Raw genomic sequence first — 24,311 nt, forward strand, 5'->3', positions numbered from 1 at the left:
CAACTGTCCCAAGTACAACTGGAAATGCACTAATTCTTTTCCCAGAAGAAGGTACAAGTCCACGGGTAATGTTTTCTGTTAAATTCGATATCCTATAACTTAAATACTATGACATAAAGTTAATATAATTTATGTTGTATGATAAGGGGATAAAGGAAGGAGGAAACAAAGATATTAGCTTTATGTATCTAGACAAACATATTCATAACAAAGCAAGGGAGAAATATTAATAACCCTTACAGTCTTAATTTCCGTAACTGGTCATGTGGTCAAAGCTCATATTTATAGTTGCCTTCTTCCACTACCCATTTCATATTCCTTTTCCCTCAGTAAGGACCTCAGCTGGCCATGTTTTTTCGCCTAGTGGGGTGAACCAAACCCTCATTTTTGAAGTTGGGCCATTAATAGTCCTGCCTGGATTGGGCTGTGGCAGTTTTCCATTGACTTTAATCACAGGGCATGGTGGTACTATGAGATGCCCTAGGAAATCCCCTGTATTCCAGACAAACTCTTCTTTAATTCCACTCTGTAGTAGCAATCCTATATCCCCTTAATAATGCGAATCAATCACCCTAGCCAGTACAGCAATTTCCTTCTTTGCCTGTTGATTCAGAAGTGTGAGAAGCCCAAAGTAGCCAGTGGTATTCTTAACTTCCGGTTCAATGGAATCCTTGTTTGGTCTCATGATGGAAGAGCTCCTCTTTTTGGAACTAAGACCCGTGGATCAGCAGAGCTTAAGGTTTCAGAGATAAGAAACAAAAAACTTTCTAGTGGTTCTCTAGGGGTAATAGTGAGTGGTACCACTCCCATTTCCACTCCTTAATTCCTAGACTCATGAATCCTGGCTATGGGAGAAACAGCACCGTATAGTGAACGATGATTTAGAGATACAGTCTCCTTAAGAACAATGCAGTGGCCCTGCAAGATATTACCACACAGTTAGAGGCAAAATTGAGTCTTCAAAAGTCCATTCCACCATTTTATCAATCCAGCCACTTCAGGATGATGGGGAACATGGTAAGACCAGGTAATATCCATTAGGCATGTGCCCATTCCTGCACTTCATTTGCCATGAAGTAGGTTCCTTGACCAGAAACAATGCTGTATGGAATACCACACTGATGTGATGAGGCATTCTGCAAGTCCAAAGACGGTAGTTTGGGCAGAATCATTATTAAATGTAGAGGAGGCAAACCCATATCCAGCGCGTCTATTATAGTTACAATAAAACACTGCTCCTTCCATGACGGAAATGATCCAATGTAATCAATCTGCCACCATGTAGCAGGCTGATCACCTTGGGGAATGGTAACATATCAGGAACTCAGTACTGGCCTCTGCTGCCGGCGGACTGGGCATTCAGCAGTGACTGTAGCCAGGTTGGCCTTTGTGAGTAGAAGTCCATGTTGCTGAGCCCACATTTAATCTCCATCTCTACCACAATGGCCATTTTGTTCATGAGCCCGTTGGGCAATGACAGGAGTGGCTGGGGAAAGAATCTGATTGGTATGCACAAAAAAGGGTCATCTTATCCACCTTATTAAAATCTTCCTCTGCTGAAGTTGCCCTTTTGTGAGCATTCACAGATGATACAGATATCATGTTTTTGCCCACTCAAAAAGGTCTATCCATTTACCTCTCTCCCAGTCCTCTTTGTCGCCAATTTTCCAATCATGTTCCATTCAAGTCCCTGACCATCCAGCCAAACTACTGGCCACAGCCCATGAATCAATATACACTTCCAACCATTTCTCCTTTCAAGCAAAATGAACAACTCAAATTTCTGCCTACTGGTAGGATTTCCCTTCACCACCGTTCTTCAGAAATGTCCCCAAAACGGGCTATAATAGTGCAGCTTTCCACTTTCACATGGTACCTTTATTTTGTGCAAAACTGTCTGTGAACCAAGCCCAAGTTTTCTCTTTATTAGTCAAATGAAAGTAGGAAATTCTCCAAGAGACCACAAAACTCCATTAAGGTGTCAAATATACTGAAATCCAGAGCTGGCCACTTATAAGCATTTGATTAGCAGTATCCAATGGTGAAATTATGCATGTCTATTGCCAGTTCACACTATGGACTATCACTGCCATCTTGATCACTGGAAATAGTCATTATGCCTTTGAATCTAATCAGACTAGAGAAGCAATTCTAAAAACTTCAGTGCCAACTCAGAAATCTTATTCTTAAGATTCTGTTTCTCAAAAATCACTTGGTGATAGGTTCATGTGCCAACTTGGGCAGGTGATGGTGCCCAGCTGTCTGGTCAAGCAAGCACTGGCTTATTGGTTACTGTGAGGACATTTCATGAACTTAAATCATGAGCACATTGGTTGTATCTACAGCTGAATACATGTACAGTCGGCTGAGGGGAGGGTCTTCTGCAATGAGTGACACTTAATCACCCGAAGGCTTTTAAGGAGAATTCAGAAGAGAGAATCTTCCTTTCTCTACTTCAGACAACAGCCTCTCCTGGGGAGTTTTGTTGAGGACCTTCACTGGCACTGCCAGTATGTGGCCTGCCCTACAGATTTTAAACCCTTGCATCCCCATGGCTGTGTGAAAAACTTTTATTAATTTTATGTTTTCAGATATCTCCTGTTGGTTCTGTTTCTCTAGAGATCCCTGACAAAAACACACTCCCAGTACCAAATCTGACTAGTCAGGGTTCTCCAGGGAAACAGAATTGACAAGATAAACATATATAAATATTCTGAGATTTATTTTAGGAATTGGCTCATGTGACTATGGGGATGAGCAAGTCTGAATTCATAGGCATGTCACAAGCTGGAAACTCCGATGAAGGTTTTTTTTTCTTTTTAAATTTATTTATTAATTAAAAAATAAAGAAACAAAATAAAACAACATACATAATCAGTAATTCACAATATCATCACTTAGTTGCATATTCATCATTTCTTAGAACATTTGCATCGATTTAGAAAAAGAAAAAGATAACAGAAAAAAATAAAACGATAACAGAGAAAAAAAGTTATACGTACCATACCTCTTACCCCTTGCTGTCATTGATCACTAGCATTTAAACTAAATTTATTTTAGTATTTGTTCCCCCTATTATTTATTTTTATTCCATATGTTCTACTTTTTTGTTGACAAGGTAGATAAAAGGAGCATCAGACAGATGGTTTTCACAATCACATAGTCACATTGTGACAGCTGTATCATTATTCAATCATCCTCAAGAAACATGGCTACTGGAACACAGCTCTACACTTTCAGGCAGTTCCCTCCAGCCTCTCCATAACATCTTGAATAACAAGATGATATCTACTTGATGCATAAGAGTAACCTCCAGGATAACCTCTTGACTCTGTTTGGAATCTCTCAGCCATTGACACTTTGTCTCATTTCCCTCTTCCCCCTTTTGGTCGAGAAGGTTTTCTCAATCCCTTGATGCTGGGTCTCCGCTCATTCCAAGATCTCTGTCCCACGTTGCCAGAAGGTCCACACCCCTAGGAATCATGCCCCACGTAGAGAGGGGTAGGGTGGTAAGACTGCTCGTTGTGTTGGCTGGAGAGAGGGGCCACATCTGAGCAACAGAAGAGGCTCTCTTGGGGGTGACTCTTAGGCCTAAATTTTAAGTAGACTTGACCTATCCTTTGTGGGGTTACATTTCATATGAACAAACCCCAAGACTGGGGGCTCTGCCTATAGCTTTGGTTGTCCACACTGCTTGTGAGAATATCAAGAATTCAACTTGGGGAAGTTGAAATTCTCCCCATTCTCAGCACTCCCCAAAGGGGGCTTTGCAGATGCTTTTCCACTCACTGATCGACTCATTCTGGGATTCATCGGGGCATCACTCTGGACAAACCAGCAAAATCTCATGTCCTACCTGAGATTCCAAGTACTTATAGCATTCAGTCAAACTATCTACATAAGTTATATTAGGAAATGCACTCGATGAAGGTTTTTGATGTATTCCCCAGGGGAAGTTGGCTGGCAGAAGTAGAGAAGGAAATTCTTCCTTCCGACTGCTGAAATCATCAATTCTCCTTTTAAGGCCCTCAACTGATTGGCTGAGATGTCTTTTACCCAAGATTACTGAAGGTAATCTCCTCAGTTGATCATAATCAGCAATTGATGCAAGCAACTTACTGGTGATTTGAAACCATAAATATGCTCACAGTAGGAATAAGGCTAGGGCTTGCGTAGCCAAACAAATGGACTCCATAACCTACCCAAGTTGACAAGTTGTACTTAGCTATCATACATCTGCAGAAAAGAAATAAATTCTTCTCCATTTTAATAAGATGTTTAAAATGCCAAAAAATGACAACTGTCTACCCATTGTTGACAATGATTAAGAATATAATGGAATCAAGCATGTAATAAAAATTGCCTTTAAGTTTTAAAAGTTTCTTACAGTGATTGAAATGAAAACTTTTGGTCACATTTTTACATACCTTAAAAGTAGAAAGTCCATAAAGTCTTGTAGTATGAACAGTTTCTTGAGAAATATTTGTAATGTTGGTTATAAAGTCCTCAAGGTATTTACAAGCTTGTTCCAGGTGTGTTGTATTTATGATGATTTGCACTAGCTGTGAAACACAACATACATCCATTAAAATGCAGGTTCTATGTATGCAAAGCCACCTGATTTTTTAAATATAGGATTACTGCTTCTAGCAAATATATCCCATTAATACATAATTTAAGCATTACAGAATATAACTGATTATCTAATTTTAAAAGCCTGCTTACAAATACTATAATTGTTTAAAAAAATATACATCAAAAGTCTGCCAATTTTAAACAGCTTTTCAAAAACTTTTTCAAATTGTATACATTTATAAATTTTTTTAAAGTGAAGATTTTGACTTTTCATGTAAAGTCTGGCAATCATAAACCTAAATATATGTTCTAACATCTTCAAGTATCTACTATTCCCCACATAAACCCTTTGCTCTCACATTTTGTTTTCATTTTAAAAATCAAACCCACTTACATTAATACAGTTAAAGCATAAAGCCAATTTTATAGAATAATATTCAGCAATAACTAAATTATAATAATCGTTTCATATAACAAAACATTTAGCTATGTTTCTTTTTAACATACCTCTGTCAAACCTATATGAGGTTTTCTAATAAGATTCAGTAAACAGCTATTCAAAGTTCTGGTCAGCAGCAGATTTGTTGATTTTCTAAGCATATCATCTATTTCTGTTGAGCTAAAAACAAAGGTTGGTATTATTAAGCTTATCAAAAGGGGACAGTTTAGTTAGTATCCTAAATAATAATTTAACACAATTTACTAAAATATCTGCTTCAAGTCATTCCTTTAAACCTTTAAATAAATTGCAACAATTCACATGTTAAATCACAAACTGCAATTCAACTTAATTTCACTAGAGTGACATATTCAAAGAATATTCACTCATGGCATAATTTAATGTTCTCCTTTTTTAATATGGGAGCCCTTTCTAGTTTCTGTTAACCCTAATACTGGCAAAGGAAAACATCTCTCTCTCTGAATCTTTACATTTAGATTTAAGATCTCTCAGGAAATGTGCATTTCACCAGCAGAGTCAAAGTTAGTCGGTATCAAACACTCAGACAGAAAACTCCTTCTAATCTATCAATAGTTGCTCTAGAACAAAATGTATTTCTCTGATTTCTTTTCTGACAAAACTCAAATTATACATAAAGACACCCTGGACAGCATCTGTCTCAGATGAAAACTTTTCCATTACAAATAATGTCTTTTGTTTAATTGTTCCTTCATTTCCAGTTAATTCTTTGAGTGCTGGATCAATGCATAATTTTTCTTCCACGGGTAAAAACAGAAAAAGAAAACTCTCAGTATTTATGATATCTGTGCCAACAAGATTGACCTGTATTTCCCTCATGAGATTTTTATCTGAACTAAGTAATTCTTCTTATTAATTGCTGCTGTTTGAATCTATGAGTTGTACTCTTCCTAATAATTAAAGACTGTTTCACACTTATCAAATCTTAATATACTAAATCTCCTAAAATATTTTAGTCTAAACCTTTTACGCAGACCGAAAATTTCTTAAAAGAAAATATCCTTTTCTACACTGAGTCCATATCCTTTCTCTGAATGGATAAGTTATGATTACAGAGAGTTAATTAGAACCATCAGGAAACGAAGTAACAAAAATGACAGTATATTTATCAAAGATACAAGGAAGAAATTCTACTGTAGCATGAGTGTACCATGGTTACTTTTTACAATGCTAAGAGTTCATATACAAAAAGAGTCAAAATAATAAATGCATGCATCTATCTTATTCATTTCCTTGACAAAGAATCAAATATTTTCAGAAATGCCTAACCGTAACTGGAATCTCTACTTCGGAGTACATAAACAAATCCAAGTCTACTCAAACGTAAGTCAAATTGTTCTCTAACCTTTAAATTTATCTAATTATTCAAAAGTACTCTAATTTCAAATGTCTAAATATTTCTTGCATTTGTTCTTTCTCTTAGTCACCAATGATCTTGATTATTTCAGTTTTTCATCTTTTGCTTGAACGACTGATTACCTCACCCCCTCATATGACTGTTTTTGTCTTCCTCCAGTCTATCATCCATACTGAGGCCAGAGCCATATCCTAAAATTCAATTCTAATAATGCCACTCCTCAGATAAAAATTCTTTAACAGTTTTCCAATGCTTAAAAAATAAAATGTAACCACGAGTAACTCTAGCCTCCTAATATTACAGCATCCCATTCTCTCCTAAGCCCAATGGGTCTATCATGTGCCAGGTATTGTACTGAGGGCTTTATACACATGCAGTACTTAACTTACAACCACCTTATGAATTAGGTACTTCTATATCTCTCATTTTACAGTATAAAGAGATGACGTGACTGGCCCAAGGCCATTCTACAGCTAAAAAGTGTCAGCATCAAACTAAGGTCTACAGGAGTCTAAAGCTTATGTTATCAATCACAACTTTATACTGCCTCTCTCTTAGATCAGAACTTTAGTATTTTAAATGAAAAAACAGCGTAGGTATAAATTATTGGTGACTCTTAGATCATTTGAGCCTCAAGATCTACTCATTGTAATATTATACATTTTATGCTATCCCTTTTAAGCGAATACTCACTTATATTCACTGTTTTTCAAATACTTGATTATGTTGTGTGTGTCAATGGGTGCACTGCAGAGAATACATTACTTCTAGTGAGTTTCTTGATTGAGGTCTAAAGCTAATGTCATTAAAATACATCATTAGAGACTGATATAAGAGACTAGCAGTGTATGATGAAGCTTAAGGTATTGGTTCTTTAAATTTCAGCATTCATCAGCATCCACAGGGAGCGTGATTTAATCCTGGGACCCACCCTCAGAATTTCTAATTCACTAAGTCTGAGCTTGTTTTTCTAATAATTTCCAAGTTTAATGCTGCTGACCTGGGGGAGTGGGAGGGGGCAAACTTTGAGAACCACAGGCTTATAAGGGCAATATAGCACAGCAGATACTATGTGTCAGGTATTTTCCTTCCCTCTCCCACTCACATTATTCAGGATCAGAAATTAAAGAATATTTTAAAGAATCCTTATCCACAAGGGAGGAGCAGTATAAACCCTAAAATATCAATATTCTTTCATCCTGGCAGAACACACATTTATATTTCCACGTACTTATACTTTGTTTAAATCCAAAATAGATTTGTGGCAGTTTACAATAAGAGACACAGATACAATAAAAGAACTGTTATTGCTTTCACTGTTTCATAGTGAAAAATAAATGTTATATCTGAACTGCCTTTATGGCTTTTTGTGACATAAATTTCAGAACAAGTTTCCCACTGAAGAAAGACATTTTATGCTATTCAGTACATAAATCTGGAAGGTTGGATTTCGGAGAGGTGGCAGTATGAAAGGCAGTATCACCACCCTGTCTTCCAGAGAGTATTCACAATCAGAGTTGTATCTTATCATATGACAATGTTCTAGACAGCTGGAACAGATGTATAAAGAATAAAGGTTCCCATCTCTTTAACTATGTCGGTTATTCAAGACAACTGATACAGCCTCTCTGAGCCTCAGTTTCCTTATTAGCTGTTCTAGTTTGTTAGCTGCCAGAATGCAACACACCAGAGATGGACTGGATTTTAATAAAAGGGGATTTATTTAGTTAAAAACGTATAGTTCTTCAGAGGAAAGGCAGCTAACTTTCAAGTGAGGTTCTTTCTTATACAGGAAGGCACAGGGTGATTTCTGTTGGCCTTCTCTCCAGGCCTCTGGGTTCCAACAACTTTCCCCGGGGTGATTCCTTTCTGCATCTCAAGGCCTGAGCTGAGCTGTGAGTGCTGAGATGAGGTACGCTGAGCTGCTTGGGCTGTGCTACGTTGAGCTCTCTCATTTAAGCTTCCAGCCAATTATATCAAACATCATTCATTGCAGCAGACATGCCTCCTAGCCGACTTGCAGATGTAGTCAGCAACAGATGAGGTTCACATGCCATTGGCTCATGTCCACAGCAATAGAACTAGGCACCTTCACCTGGTCAAGTTGACACATGAACTTAAATACCACATTAGCAAAATACGAATAATATCATATTGCCTGTCTCCATAAATATAGGGTATTACTTTCATCACACTAGGAAAATGGTATTGTCTTGTCTATAAGGTTAGGTTTGGCTAGAGCTATCAGCAATTGCTGTGCTGCTCTCCATTAGTGAGTGTGATACCAATTACTACAATAATCTTTATTCCATTGAATTTGTCTGAATCCTCACTTCAAACCTATTTGGGAAAAAGCAAAACAAAACTATAGAGAATATCAGATTTCCAACAACTCTATGACATAGAAAAAAAGAGGGCACTGGTCAAACAGATTTGGCAACAAATATAAAGTGTGGACCTTGTTTAGAACCTGACTCAAACATACCAACTATAAAAAGATATTCTGAGGACAATCAAGAAAATACTGAAACAAACTAGGGAACTGATAATATTTAGGAATTAGTGTTAATTTTCTTAAGTGTGGTTGTGTAGTGAAATGCTGTCACTGTTTTTAGAAACAAAAATGAAGTATCTAGGGGGTAAAAATAATTATTTTTGGAATTTACTTTATAATATTGAGTAAAATTATTATTAAATAAAGATACAATATATGAATTTCCTATTTATTATTTCTACTCTTACATGTTTAAAATTTACATAATACAAAGTTAAAAAGCATAATATCAGACATATAGTAATACCACGTCACCAAAATACGTAAGCCTTTCCAATGAGATCATAATTCATTAGAGAGTCACAGCATGAAAATAAAGCACCAATTCTTCATAAAAACAGTTATGATAAAGATTCATTTCTTATTAATAAACTTACCTTCGGTGTAGCGATTCTGAAAATTTAAGGCTGGCATAAATAAATTCTTTAACTTGAATGTAAATATGAGGCACTGACTGAGACATGGGAAATTTCTTTGGGAAAGATTGCTACAGAAATAAAAACAAAGTTAATGTTGTTTTGTAGTCACCTAAAATTTAAAACATAAAACTGAATTCACCTTTGAATTAGCAATAAACACCTGCATCACAAAGTCATTTCATTTACATTTATTTTTGAGATTTTAAAGAAAACAAGTATTTCTGAAGAAAATTATGTGGCAGTTTACCAGTTTCTTAAATCATAATGCCAGATTTCGAATAAGCAGAGAAAACACACATAATATCTATGTTTTAATGAAGAGTACCCTGAAAGACATTTATCTGCTTCTTTGAATCTATAATTATGAGTCAGGTTGGCCAGAAAAGCTACGGGCCAACGACCTGGCTCAAAATTATCATTGTGGTACAAGGAATCATTCCTGTACCATCTGCCAAAGATCTGAGATGAAAAATTGGATAATGAGATGTCAAAGATTAAACAAATGTAGTAGGAGTTCTGCTACTATTTTAGGGAACTACCCAGGAAGTTTTCACCTGGATAGAATAATTCTACGAAGGCTCTATTCAACCTTCTATGTAGGCTTGATACAAATTCATGAAAGTATTCAGTTCAATCCCTAACTCCCAGAATACCTTATAGCAGCTTTCTAACCAGTATAACATCACACACTGGTATGCAGCCAATGGTTTACAGAGTACTTCTTAGCTAAACTCTTGTATCAGTCAACGTTTATTTGAAAATTCTCAGTATTTTCCCAAGATTGTTACCAGAAGCCCCACATTATATGCTTTTAAAAACAGGTTTACTGAGATATAATTTACATACTGCTGTATGATGAATTTTGTCTCCCCCAAAGATTATCCTAAATCGTGGTCCCATGAGTGTGACCTGTTCTGGTTTGAAAATATTATGTACCCCAGAAAAGCCATGTTTTAATTTTGAGCCAATCTTGTGGGGACAGCTGTTTATTTTAATCCTGATCCATTACTTTAGGGTGGAAATTTCTGATTAAATTATCTCCACAAAGATGTGATGCTCCCAATTGTGGGTGTGACCTTTCGATTAGATGGAGATGTGACTCTGCCCCTTCAAGTTAGGTCTTGACTAGTTACCAGGGTTCTTTAAAAGGGTAAACATTTTGAAGAAACCTCAGAAATGACAGAGATGCTTGAAGATACAGACACTTGAAGAACAGTTGCTTCCGAGCTGACAGACACACAGATGTTTGGAGATGCTTGGAGTGCTGATAGAGAGAGCAGATGCCTAGACACAGGCGGAGCCCAGCAAATGTCATCATGTGCCTTCCCATGAGATGCTAAGCAAGCCAGAATCCAGAGTTGTGTCCCAGAGGAGCTAAGTGAAGGCCCATAACACTTAAGAGAGGAAACCAATGGCATCAGAAGTGAGAAGCAAAAGAACCAGGAACAAGGACCAATAGATGTTAGCCACATGCGTTTCCGGCTGAGAAGTGTTCTGGATGGCATCAGCCTTTCTTGAGTGAAGGTAACCTCTTGTTGGTGCCTTAATTTGGATATTTTCACAGCCTTAATAAAAACTTGCAACGTAACAAATTCTCTTTTTAAAAGAAGTTCCATTTCTAGTATATTGTATTCTGGCAGCATTAGCAAACTAATACATGATCTTATTTCAAAATAGGGTCTTTGAAGATGTAATTGGCTAAAATGAAGCCAAACTGGATTAGGGTGGGCCTGATTCAAATATGACTGGTGTGCTTATAAGAAGAAGAAAATCTGGACTCAGAGACAGACACCAATGGGAAAATACTATATGATAATGGAAGCAGAGATTGAACAGCTGTCCCTGCAAGCCAAGGAATGCCAAGAACTGTCAGCAAACCACCAGAAGCTAAAAAGAGGCAAGGATATTCCCTACTGGTTTCAGAGGGAACATGGCCCTGCTGACATCTTAACTTTAGACTTCTAACCTACAGAACTGTGAGACAATACATTCTTGTTGATTTAAGCGAACAAGCCTATGGTATTTGGCAGCACTGGGAGGCTAAGACACACAGCCATACAATTCACCCTTTCAAAGTGTACGATTCAATGGTTTTTGGAATACTCACAGATATGTACAACTATCACCACAGTCAATTTTAGAATAGTTTCATCACCTCAACAAGAAAACATACCCTTTAGCTATACTCCCCTACCCTCCTGCCAGCTCCCTCTCCTCTAAGCTACCACTAATCTATTTTTTTGACTCTCTAGATTTTCCTATTCTGGACTTTCCAAAGAAGAGAATCATACAGTATGTGGCCTTTTGTGTCTGGCTTCTTTCACTTAGAATAATTTTTTCAATTATTGTTGTAAAATATATCAGTACTTCATTTCTTATGATTGAATAATATTCCATTGTATTGGTAAATCACATTTAGCTTTTTCATTTGTTCACTGATGAACACTTGGGTTGCTTCCACCTTTTGGTGATTATTAATAATGCTGCCATAAACAATCATGTACAAGTTTCCATGTGGACATATATTTTAATTTATCTTGGGTTTATACCTAGGAGTGGAATTGCTGGATCATCTGGTAAATCTATGTTTAATTGCTTGAGCAACTGCCAGACTATTTTCCAAAGCAACTATACCACTTTGTATTCTAATTAGAAGTATATGAGGGTTCCAATTTTCCCACACCCTTGGGACACCTCTTAGTATCGGACTTCTTGAGTCTAGACATCCTAGTGGGTGGGTATGAAGTGACAGCTTATTGTGGCTTTGATCTGCATTTCAATGACTGATGATGTCATGTAGTTATTGTCCAATTGTGTACCTCCTCTGTTGGGAGAAATGTCTATTTAAGTCCTTTGCAAATTTTTTAATTGGGTTATATGTCCTCTACTAGGTTGCAAAAATTCTTTTGCCTTATATGATTTGCAAATGTTTTCTTCCTATCCGTGGGTTGTCTTTTCACTGTCTTGTTGATGTCATTTGAAGCACAAGTGTTTGTAATTTTGATGAAGTCTAATTCATTTATTTTTTTATTTGTGCTTATAGTGTGATATCTGCAAATCCTTTGCCAAATCCAAGGTCATGAAGATATATCCCTATGTTTTCTTCAAAGAGTGTTAGAGGATTTTTTGCAAACATTTAGGTTCTTGATACATTCTGAGTTAATTTTTAAATATACTGTGAGGCAAGGGTTCGACTTCATTCTTTTGCATGTGGCTATCCAGTTATCCCAGCACCATTTGTAGAAAAGACTATTGTTTTCCCAATGAACATTCTTGGCATCCTTGAATAAAAGCAGATGACCATAGATGTATGGCTTTATTTTCAGACTCCCAGATCTACTCCATTGAACAATACATCCATTCTTGTGCTGTACCACACTGTCTTGGTTAGCATCGCTTTGCAATAATTTTTCTTCTAACTTTTTTATTGTATAATATAACATATATACAAAGCAAAGAAATAAGAAGGCAATAGTTTTCAAAGCACTCTTCAACAAGTAGTTACAGGACAGATCCCAGAGTTTTTCATGGGCTACCATACCATCCTCCCAAATTTTTTCTTATAGCTGCTCTGTAATATAGGAGGTTAGAAGGACTAAATATTTTTTTATCAACACAATTGACTTTTCTCTTTTTTGTGTGAAAAATAACATATATACAAAACAGCAATAAATTTCAAAGCACAGCACCACAATTTGTTGTAGAACATATTTCAGAGTTTGACATGGGTTGCAATTCCACAATTTTAGGCTTTTACTTCTAGCTACTCTAAGATACTGGAGACTAAAAAAGATACTGATTTAATGATTCAACAATCATTTTCATTTGTTAAATCCTACCTTCTCTGTATCATCCTACCATCACCTTTGAGCTTTCTATTCCTCTCTTCAGAGGTGTTTGGGCTATGGCCATTTTAATTTTTTCATACTGGAAGGGTCTGTCAATAATATGGGGTAGGGAGATGGAACTATTTGATGTTCTGGAGAGATTGGGCCCTCTAGGTTTCAGGACTTATCTGGGCCAGGGACCCATCTGGAGGTTGTAGATTTCTGGAAAGTTACCCTAGTGCATGGAACCCTTGTGGAATTTTATATAATGCCCTAGGTGTTCTTTAGGATTTGCAGGAATGATCCTGATTGGGGTTTGGCAGGTTATGATAGATAGCAATTTCTAACTGAAACTGCTTTGTAACAAGTTTTGAATAAGTAAATGTAAGTTCTCCAACTTTGTTCTTCTTTTCCAGGACTGTTTTGGCTGGTCTAGATCCAAGGTAATTCCATATGAATTTCAGAATCAGCCTGTCAATTTCTATAAGAGCAGCTGGGATTCTGATAGGAGTAATGATGAAAATCTGAAGATCAGTTTGGGAGTGCCACCATCTTAACAATATTAAGTCTTCCAATCCAGGAACATGGCATATTTTTCCCATTAATTTAGATCTTTTTAAATTTCTTTCAACAATGTTTTATAGTTTATGGAGTAGAAGTTTTATATTTATCTTTCTAAAATTATTTCTAAGTATTTTATTCTTTTCACGCTATTTTGAATGGAATTAATTTCTTAATATTATTTTCAGATTATTCATTGCAAGCGTATAGAAATACAATTTATTTTTGCATTTTAATCTTGTATTCTGCAACCTTGCTGAACTTATTACTTCTTACAGTTCTTTAGAGGATGCCTTAGGACTTTCTATATACAAGATCATGTAATCTATTAATAAACACAAAGTTTACTTCTTCCATTAAAATTTGTATGTCTTTTGTTTCTTTTTCTTTACTGACAGTGCTTGCTAGAATCTCCAGTACAGTGTTTAACAAAGTGACAAGAGTAGACATCTTTGCCTTGTTCTTGATCTGAGGGGAAAAATTTTGCACTATTAAGTACAAAGTTATTTGTGGAGTTTTTCACAGATGTCATTTATCTGGTAGAGGGAGTTCCCCTCTATTCCTAGTTTGTTAAGGGTTTTATCATAAAAGGGTGCTGGGCTTTGTCAAATGCCTTTTCAGCATCTATTGAGAAGATTATGTGATTTTTGTGTTTTATTCTGTTGATATGATATATTATACTAATAGATTTTGGATGTTAAATCAATCTTGTAGTATTGGGATAAATCTACCCTGGTCATGGTATATAATTCCTTATATATATACTGCTGGATTTGGTTTGTTAGTACCTTGCTGAGGATTTCTGTATCCATATTCATAAAAGACATTGGTCTCTAGTTTTCTTTCCTTGTGATGTCACTTTCTGGTTTTGGGGTCAGGTAATAGTAGCCTTATAGAATGAATCGGGAAATGTTCTCTCCTCTTCTGTGTTTTTGGAAGAATTTATGAAGAATTGGAATAAATTCTTCTTTAAAGGTTTCTTATCACCCAGTGGTAAAAGCATCTGGACCTGGGCCATTTCTGGGTGTGAGTAGCTTTTTTAATTAGTGATTTAAACCCTTTGTTTGTTACAGGTCTATTAAGAATGCCTATTTCTTCTTGAGTCAGTTTTGGTAGTTTGTCTCTTTCTAAGAATTTGGCCATTTCATCTAAGTTATTAAATTTGTGGTGTGCAATCTCATAGTATTCCTTCATAACACTTTTATTTCAATATGTTTACTGGTAATGTCCCCTTTCTTCATTTTTGATTCTAGTAACTCAGGTATTTTCTTTTTTTTTTTCTTTTCCTGGCCAACCTAACTAAAGGTTTCTTAATTTTGTCAACCTTTTCAAAGGACCACCTTTTGGTGTCATTGATTTTCTGTGCTGTCTTTCTATTCTTTCACTAATCTCTAATATAATCTTTACTATTTCCTTCCTCCAACTTGCTTTGTGTTAGTTTCTCATCTTGTACTAGTGTCTTATGGCAGAAAGTCAGGTTACTGATTTGAGATCTTCTTTCTTAATATAGGTATTTATAGTTATAAATTTCCCTCAAAACACTGCTTTAGCTTCATCTCACACATTTTAATACATTGAGTCTTCATTTTCATTTATCTCAAGGTATTTTATGATTTTTGCTTTAATTTCTTCTTTGACCCAATGGTCATTTAGGAGTGTGTTGTTTAATTTCCATATATTTGTGAATCTCCCATGTTTCTTTGTTATTCATTTCTAATTTCATTCCATTGTGGTCAGAAAACAATTTTCTATTGAGTCTATCTTTCTACATTGATTGAGGTTTCTTTTATGGTCTAGTGCACGGTCTATCTTGGCAACTCTTCTATATGCCCTTGAGAAGAATGTATAAGATACAGTTGTTGAACAGAGTGATGCCCCAATAAATCTCAGAGTGATCTGAACAGTGAATAAAAAGGTATGTGCAAAGTCCCCTTTGGGGAATGGTGAGAAAGGGGAAAAATTCAACTTCTCCAAGTTGAATTTGTGATATTCTCACGAGCAGTGGGGACAACTAAAGCAATAGGCTGAGCCCCCAGTCTTGGGGTTTGTTCATATGAAACTTAACCCCACAAAGGATAGGTCAAACCTACTTAAAATTAGGCATAAGAGTCACCCCCAAGAGCACTTCTTTTGTTGCTCAAATGTGGCCTCTCTCCAGCCAACACAACAAGCAAACTCACTGCCCACTCTTTGTCTACATGGGACATGACTCCCAGGGGTGTGGACCTTCCTGGCAATATGGGACAGAAATCCTAGAATGACCTGGGACTGAGGATCAAGGGATTGAGAAAACCTTCTTGAACAAAAGGGGGAAGAGTGAAATGAGACAAAATAAACTGTCAATGGCTGAGAGATTCCAAACAGAGTTGAGAGGTTATCTTGGAGGTTATTCTTACACATTAAACAAATATCACTTTGTTAGTCTAGATTTAATAGAGAAGCTGGAGGGAACTGCCTGAAAACGTAGAGCTGTGTTCCAGTAGCCATGTTTCTTGAAGATGATTGTATAATGATGTAGCTTTCGCAATGTGACTGTGTGATTGTGAAAACCTTGTGTATGATGCTCCTTTTATCTACCTTATCAACAGATGAGTAAAACATACAGAACAAAAATAAATAATAGGGGAAATAAATGTTAAAATAAATTTAGTAGATTGAAATGCTAGTGATCAATGAAAGGGAGGGGTAAGGGGTATGGTATGTATGAGTTCTTGTCTCGTGTCTTTTTATTTCTTTTTCTGAATTGATGCAAATGTTCTAATAAATGATCATGATGATGAATATGCAACTATATGATGATATTGTAAATTACTGATTATATATAGAATGGAATGATCATTTGTTAAGAATGTTTGAGTTTGTTATATTTTTTAAAAAATTAAAAATTGATAAAAAATAAATAAATGGGCAAAAGACATGAACAGACACTTTTCAGAAGACGAAATATGAATGGTTAAAAAGCATATGAAAAGATTCTCAACTTCACTAGCTACTAGAGAAATGAAAATCAAAACCACGAGATATCATCTGACACCCACTAGAATGACCATTATAAAAAAGAAAAACAGAAAACAAACGCTGCAGAAGCTGTCGAAAAATAGGCACACTTATTCATGTTGGTGGGAATGTAAAATGGTTCAATCACTCTGGAAGGCAGTTTGGCAAATCCTCAGGAAGCTAAGTATAGAACTGCCATATGATCCAGCAATCCCATTACTAGGTATATACTCAGAGGAACTGAAAGCAAGGACACAAACAGACATTTTTCACACTGATATTTACAGCAGCACCATTCATGATTGCCAAGAGATGGAAACAGCTCAAATGGCTATCAACGGATGAGTGACTAAACAAGTTGTGATATATATACATGACAGAATATTATGTAGCTGTAAGAATAAAGTCATAAAGTCATGAAGAATGGAACAACACGGATGAACCTTGAACACACTATGCTGACTGAAATTAGCCATAAACAAAAGGACAAATACTGTATGGTTTCAGTAATATGAACTAAAATTAATGAGTAAACTCACAGAATTAAAGAACATATGTTATCAGGAGACAGAAAGAGGATAGAGATTGGGCATTTGGTGTTGAAGAAATACACAATGTGAAACAGGACTGATTATAAAAATTCAGATATGGAATAGTACAATACCATCTGATGGTAGCACAATAATAAAAGCATACTGAGTGAAGCTGAATGTGAGTATGGCTGAGGGAGAAGGATTGGGGCATGTATGATACCAGAAGGAATGACAGAGGATAAAGACTGAGAAAGTATAACTTAGGAATGCCTAGAGTGGACAACAACGGTGATTAAATGCACAAATATAAGAATACTTTTTGCATGAGAGAGAACAACTGAAAGTCAAATTGCAAAGTGTTACCCATAATTTCATGTAATCTTGAATGGGTATGATATTCTGTTGGTTTGTACAGGTTAGTGTAATGCCCCAAATACATCCAAAGTAACTGAGGAAGAAATATAAAAGTATTTTCCAAGTCTTCCCTTGGGGAGAAAGGAGAGAATGTTAAATTTCCCCAGCTGGGAAATTCCTGATATTCTCACAATCAGTGAGGACAATGAATTTAATAGGCTGAGCCCTCAATTTTTGGGCTCATCCTTATGAAACTTATTCCCACAAAGGAAGATTATTATTATGATACTGATAATTATGCCTTGAAGTCACCACTGGAAAGCCTCTTTTGTTGCTTAGATGTGGCCTATCTCTCTAAGCCAACTTGGCAAGTGAATTCACTGCCCTCCCTGCTACGTGGGACATGACTCCCAGAGGTGCAAATCTCCCTGGTAAGGTGGAACCTGACTTCTGGAGATGTGCCAGGATCTGGCATCACTGGAACAAGAGAGCCTTCTTAAGCAAAAGGGGGAAAAGAGAAATGAGACAAAATAAACTCTCAGTGGCTGAGTTTCAAACAGAGTTGGAAAGTTATCCTGGAGGCTATTCTTATGTGTTACATAGATATCCCCTTTTTAGTTTGTGGTGTATTGGAGTGGCTAGAGGGAAGTACATGAAATTTTTGAGCTGTGTTCTAGTAGCCTTGATTCTTACAGAAACTGTATAACTATACGGCTTTTACAATGTACTTGTGTAATGGTGATAACCTTGGGTCTGATATTCTTTTTACCCAGGGTATGGACAGATAAATAAAGAAAAAAAAAAAAAGGTTAAAAAATAAATAAATAATAGGGAAAGATAAAGGGGAAAAATTGGTTGGATGGAAATGCTGTGAGTCAATGAGAGGGAGGGGTAAGGGGTATGGGATGTATGAGTTCTTTTTTTCCTTTTAATTTCTTTTTTTCTGGCATGATGTAAATGTTCTAAAAATGATCATGGTGAAGAATATACAACTATGTAATGATATTGGAGCCACTGATTGAATAATACAGTTGGACTGTAAGTATGTGGATATTTCTCAATAAAAGTATTTCTGAAAAATTGCAAGAGGTGAAAAACAGGATGGAATATAGGAAAAAAAAAAACAATGCAAGCTAGGGTCTATAGTCAATAGTAACACTGTAAAATGCTTCCACTTAATGTAACAAAGGCAATATGCCAAAATTAAATATCAATAAATGGGGGGTATGGGAGAGGGGCATGGGATTCTTTGTGCAGAAAAGGAGAATGTCCTCACATAGAATGTGGTGGCAGGGCATGGCTATGTCATTATATTAGGAAGCACTGATTTTTTACTTAGGTTGGATTGTAGGATGTGCAAATAAAACTGTTTAAAAATGAACAGAGAGATAGTGTTAGAGAAAATGTGGAGAAAGAGATGTAGCTATTCATTTTTGGTAGGGAAGCAGAGAGCTGCAGCCCCTTTGGAGGGCAGCGTGGTGGTCCACAGGACGCTAGGGGCGGGACTGACATATGATCCTGCAACTCCATTACTCAGAATATACCTGGAGGAACTGAGAGAAGGGACAGGAACGGACACGTGCACACTGGTGTATATGGTGGTGTGTTTGTGATTTGCAATGGAGAGAGGTGGCCTAAGGGTACACTGACTGAGGATTGGAATGGTGAACTGTGGTATTTACATACAATGTACTACTGAGCAAGCGGCTGCAAGAAGGAATGAAGTTTTAAGGCGTGCAACTAGGTGAATGAACCATGAGGATAGTATATTGAGTGAAATGTCAGAAATAAAAAGACAAAGACTATCATGCCTCACTGATATGGACTAACTATGATATATAAACTTGGAGAACTGAAGTTGAGAGCATGGGCTGTCAGGTTGGGCCTATTGTAAAGGATCCTAGATTATAAGCTCTTACAGCAGTCACATCTATTTCTGAGATGTAACTGTTATTTCTAAATTCCGAAATACTGAGCTATTGGTGTGTAACCTGGTCATTCCCTGAAACTTCAGGTATTTGTGTTACACCAGAGACTCAGAGTTCGAGCTCTGAAGCTATGACAGTCAGCATTACCCCATACAGCAACTATTTAAGAAGTTGAAAAAGTGACTGGACTTAGGCTAGATATATAAATGAAGTGGATCTGGATAGGACTAAAGTAAATCAGAATACAGAGTAAAGGGTGATATAGTCTATATTTTAAAACTTTAACTTCTCTATGAGATCAAAGGAAGAGATGTTTTCGGGTACTAAGTTTATACTTTGGGTAGCGCATTATCTAACTTGTATGGTCAGTTTATTCAAACACCATAATTACATGGAATCTCGAATAAGGCGTGAGGTTTATTGATTTGCACAGGTAAGTGTAATGTCCAGACACATTCCAGAGTAATTTGGGCAGAGGGAAAATAAGTATTTGCAAAGTCCCCTTGGGGAACTGGGGAGAGAGGAGGAAATATTCAACTTCCCCATCTGGGGAATTCCTGATATTCTCACAAGCAGTGGGGACAATCAATTCAATAGACTGAGCCCTCGATCTTGGGGCTTGCCCCTATGAAACTTATTCTTGCAAAGGAGAAGTCAAGCCTACTTATAATTATGCCTAAGAGTCACTCCCAGAGAATTACTTTTGTTGCTCATATGTGGCCTCTCTCTAAGCTAACTTGGCAGGTGAAATCACTGCCCTCCCTCCTGCTTGGGACATGACTTCCAGGGGTATAAATCTCCCTGGTAATGTGGGACTTGACTCCGGGAGCCTTCTTGAGTAAAAGGAGGAAGTGAAAAATGAGACAAAATAAACTCGGTAGCTGAGAGATTTCAGACAGAGTCGAGAGGCTATCCTGGAGGTTATTTTTATGCGTTATATAGATAACCCTTTTTAGTTTGTGGTGTATTGGAGTGGCTAGAGGAAAGTACCTGAAACTGTTGAGCTGTTACAGTAGACTTGACGCTTCAAGATGACTGTATAACTATACAGCTTTTATAATGCGACCATGTGATTGTGGAAACCTTATGTCTGATGCTCCCTTTATCGGGTATGGACAGGTATGTAAAAACTATGGATAAAAAATAAGTAATAGGGTGGGGATAAGGGGTTAAAAAAAAGGGTAGACTGTAATACTAGTGGTCAATGAGAGGGAGGGATAAGGAGTATGGGATGTATGGGTTTTTTCTTTTTAATTCTTTTTCTGGAGTGATGCAAATGTTCTAAAGTGATCATGGAAATGAATACACAACTATGTGATGATATAGTGAGCCACTGATTGTATACTTTGGATGAACTGTATGTACATGAAGATATCTCAATAGAAGTATTTTTTTTAAAAAAACCCAATGCAGGTATTTCCTCCTCTATGAGCCATTTCCTGACCCTGTGAGTGTCCCCAACCTCTGCAGAACAGATCATCCCCTTCTCAGAGTTATATGTATCATGCTGCATTGTGTTTTTTTAAATCTGATCATTCTTCTTAAACAAATGAGTTTCCTTAAAAACAGGAATTCAGTTCTGTTTTCTTGGGACTTAACAGTATATCTGATACTTACTAGGCAATTAATAAATACTTAAAGAATAAAAAATAATGCGGGGGGGGCGGGCCATGGTGGCTCAGCAGGCAAGAATGCTTGAATGCCATGCCTGAGGACCCAGGTTCGATTCCCAGTGCCTGCCCATGTAAATACAGAAAAATAATAATAATGTGGGGGGTGAAGAGTATGGGAGCATAAGGGTTTTCTTTTTTCTTTTTACTTCTTTTCTGGAGTAATGAAAATAGTCTAAATTTGATCATGGGGACGTATGTACAAGTATGTGATTTATGATACTGTGAACCAATGATTGCATGTTTTGGATGGTTTTTTGCTGTGTGAATATATCTCAATAAAACGGCATTAAAAAAACTCTTAACTTGGTCAAATAGTAATAAAAATAATAATAATAACATAATCTTTAAAATTTAAAACATAATTGCCTCAATACAATTAAAAAAACGCTCAGAAAAAGCCATTACACATTGTTAGATTAATTTTATGCAGTGATAAAGATTTTGAATTTATTTTTTAAGAAAATTCTTGAATTAAATAATAACTTTTACCTTTTCAAGGTCCAGATTTTGAAAAGGAAATTTACCAATGACTACTTTATATTCTTCTTCATTAACAACAGGGATGGGACTATAGTTATCTTCTTCAAAAATGTCCCTATTAAGAAAGAAGAATTAAAAAATTATTTGAAAACACAACATTTAGAATGTTATAGAACAATATATAAAAAAAACTATTACAAAAGCATTTTGTATTTATCAATTAAAGGTACAAATAGAAAAACCACTTAATCATCCAGAATTCTAAAATTCAACACCAAATTTTTAATTCTTGACCCCTCAAAATTCATGTGAAATTTCTTATTTGCACTTGTTTGTTTTACATTCTCTGAGTTCTTTAGTTTTAGTTTTCTACTCAAGAAAAACCCACTACCTGCAACTAAAAACAAAGCCAAGAAATGAAAAGTATTCTAGTCATTTTTTAATAGGGACAATTCTTAAGTTCTGTTTCTTCTGTGTCTTCTATTTTCCCAACTAGTATAAGCTCCTTGAAGATCAGAATAACTTCTTCTATATGTTTAGTCTCTCATAATAATTAGAAAAGGATCTTTTACAGTTAGTGAAGCAGAGACATATACAAATATCCACGTGTTCTCCTACTCCTCAGCTCCCTTGCAGTTAGGCAAAGCCAGGTGACTACTTTTGGCCATTGGGCTATGAATCAAAGTGGTAATGCTTCAGCGTTAAAGCATTTATGAGCCAAATTTGCAACCCTCCTTCCCATGGCTGTCAGGGAAATCACATACTGAGAAACTAGAATCACAAATGGAAACAGTCAGTATCCCTGATACACTGTGGACTTTTGTGTGGGTAAAAAATAAACTGTGTTCATTCACTAATATTTTGAGATTTTGGTTACTGTAGCATAACTCAGCCCGTCCTAACATAGCTGTTGTCTAATAATCAACTTACTTTTAATCAAAAATTCAGTATGTGATTATATATGTAGAATGGAATGAGCATATACTAAGAATGTTTGTGTTTCTTTCTTGTAATTTTTTTAAATTAATAAAAAAATTTTTAAAAATTCAGTATGATTAACATTTATTGATGGCCTATTATGTGCTAGGCTCTGGGATAACTGTGATAAAAACTTCCTACCTGAGGAAGATACAGGCAAAATTCCTGTTCTCAAACTTAACAGGAGAGATAGATATGCAAACAAATAATAATGCCTATAATGCTGTTATACAATTTTTAGGATTAAGCCAAAAGAAAAACATGGGATACATCTTCAGGAAGTTTTTCCAGAGAAGCTATGAGCTTTATAGGGATTTTAGAGATGTAAAGAAATAATTCAAATAAGATTATAGGGAAAAGGCTTTTCAGACAAAGGGAAAGATGCAAAGACATAAGACGTGTGTGTGTGCATGTGTAAAAACCAAAGGAAGGGCGGTATTATTAGAGTGCGAAGCATATGAAGGACTTGGGGAAAGGCTGGACAGGTAGATTAACTGAGGTGCCCAGACTTCATCCTGTAGGGAAAGAACACCATTAAAAGTTTTAGGCAAGGGAATGATATGTAGAGGATGGGCTAGAAAAAGACCAATACTGAACACAGAGAGACAGAAATACTGAGGAACAACGCAAAGAAAAGGTGATGCGGATTTAAACTAAAGCTACGGTGGTGGGGCAGAGAGGAAGTGGTAGAAATGAGGAGTTTTAAGATGTAAAATATATAGGACTTAAAGATTAAACGAGGGTTTTGAAGAAGTGTAATCATGATGAATCTGAAGTTCCTAGCACAAAGACCAGATAAATGATGTATACCTTACCTCATGAAAAACATTTCCTGAGGTGAGGATTACAAGAGAAGGATATAGTCTGGGCACTGGATGATATTGAGTTGCTAAATGAGTCTGGGGTATTGATTAAAGACTGGGAATAAAAACACAGGTTCAAAAACCATGGGGGTGCATGAAGTAGTTAAAATAAGGTTCTGTACACCTGATACAGTGAGCCTCAATTCTATTTCATTCTAAATAGTATTCCAAAGAAAGCTAAAAGGTTAAAGAGGCAAATTACAGGAAAGAAAACTGTAAATTACTCAATTTATACAAATGTCAGTGAACTAGTTAACATACAAGGAGAGAGAATTTAATGAATGTTACTTCATATTCTGAAAATGTTAATACTGTCTTAAGAGAGATCTGTTTATTGAACCAAATTCTATAAGCACTTATTAGTTCCTTCTATGGGTCAGGCAATCAGCAATATAAAAATAAATAAAACCTGGTACTCACAATATAGTAGAGAAGAATCACACATTAAAAAAAAAAAACCAGCTATGACAGTATCAGATTACAAATTCTATCATGGAAATATCCAAGTTTTAATCATTCAATACCAATTACAACTTTCACTTTTCCCCTATTTATTAACTGCTAGGTTGCCAATTCACTGCTTATAAACTCTTTGAAGGTCTAAATTAGGGTTAAGCAAAGCCTAAATTCTGCTACATCTTCAAAATCTAATCAAAATGTTTGATCTAGAAGGATGCTGAAAGTAGAGGGTAAAATAGATTTGGAAATTGTATAATTGGCCTACTATTATTTGT

General features: G+C 36.1%; 1 protein-coding gene across 15 annotated transcripts in view; it reads right to left on the reverse strand.

The window, feature by feature from the left end:
• Positions 1–24,311, reverse strand: part of EXOC6 (exocyst complex component 6) — a 250,477-nt gene that overhangs the window by 109,587 nt on the left and 116,579 nt on the right. For all 15 annotated transcript variants that reach the window (XR_013161620.1, XR_013161621.1, XM_077125426.1 and 12 more), the window contains 4 exons: positions 21,746–21,851; positions 9,342–9,451; positions 5,083–5,194; positions 4,428–4,562 (listed from right to left, as the gene is read on the reverse strand). Coding sequence is in view for 13 of the 15 variants with exons in the window: in XM_077125426.1 (XP_076981541.1) it covers positions 4,428–4,562; positions 5,083–5,194; positions 9,342–9,451; positions 21,746–21,851 (463 nt within the window). In the remaining 2 variants the exon portion in view is untranslated. The remainder of the gene's footprint in view (positions 1–4,427; positions 4,563–5,082; positions 5,195–9,341; positions 9,452–21,745; positions 21,852–24,311) is intronic.

Source organism: Tamandua tetradactyla, chromosome 13, assembly GCF_023851605.1.
Source record: "Tamandua tetradactyla isolate mTamTet1 chromosome 13, mTamTet1.pri, whole genome shotgun sequence".
In the NCBI taxonomy this organism is placed as follows: domain Eukaryota; kingdom Metazoa; phylum Chordata; class Mammalia; order Pilosa; family Myrmecophagidae; genus Tamandua; species Tamandua tetradactyla.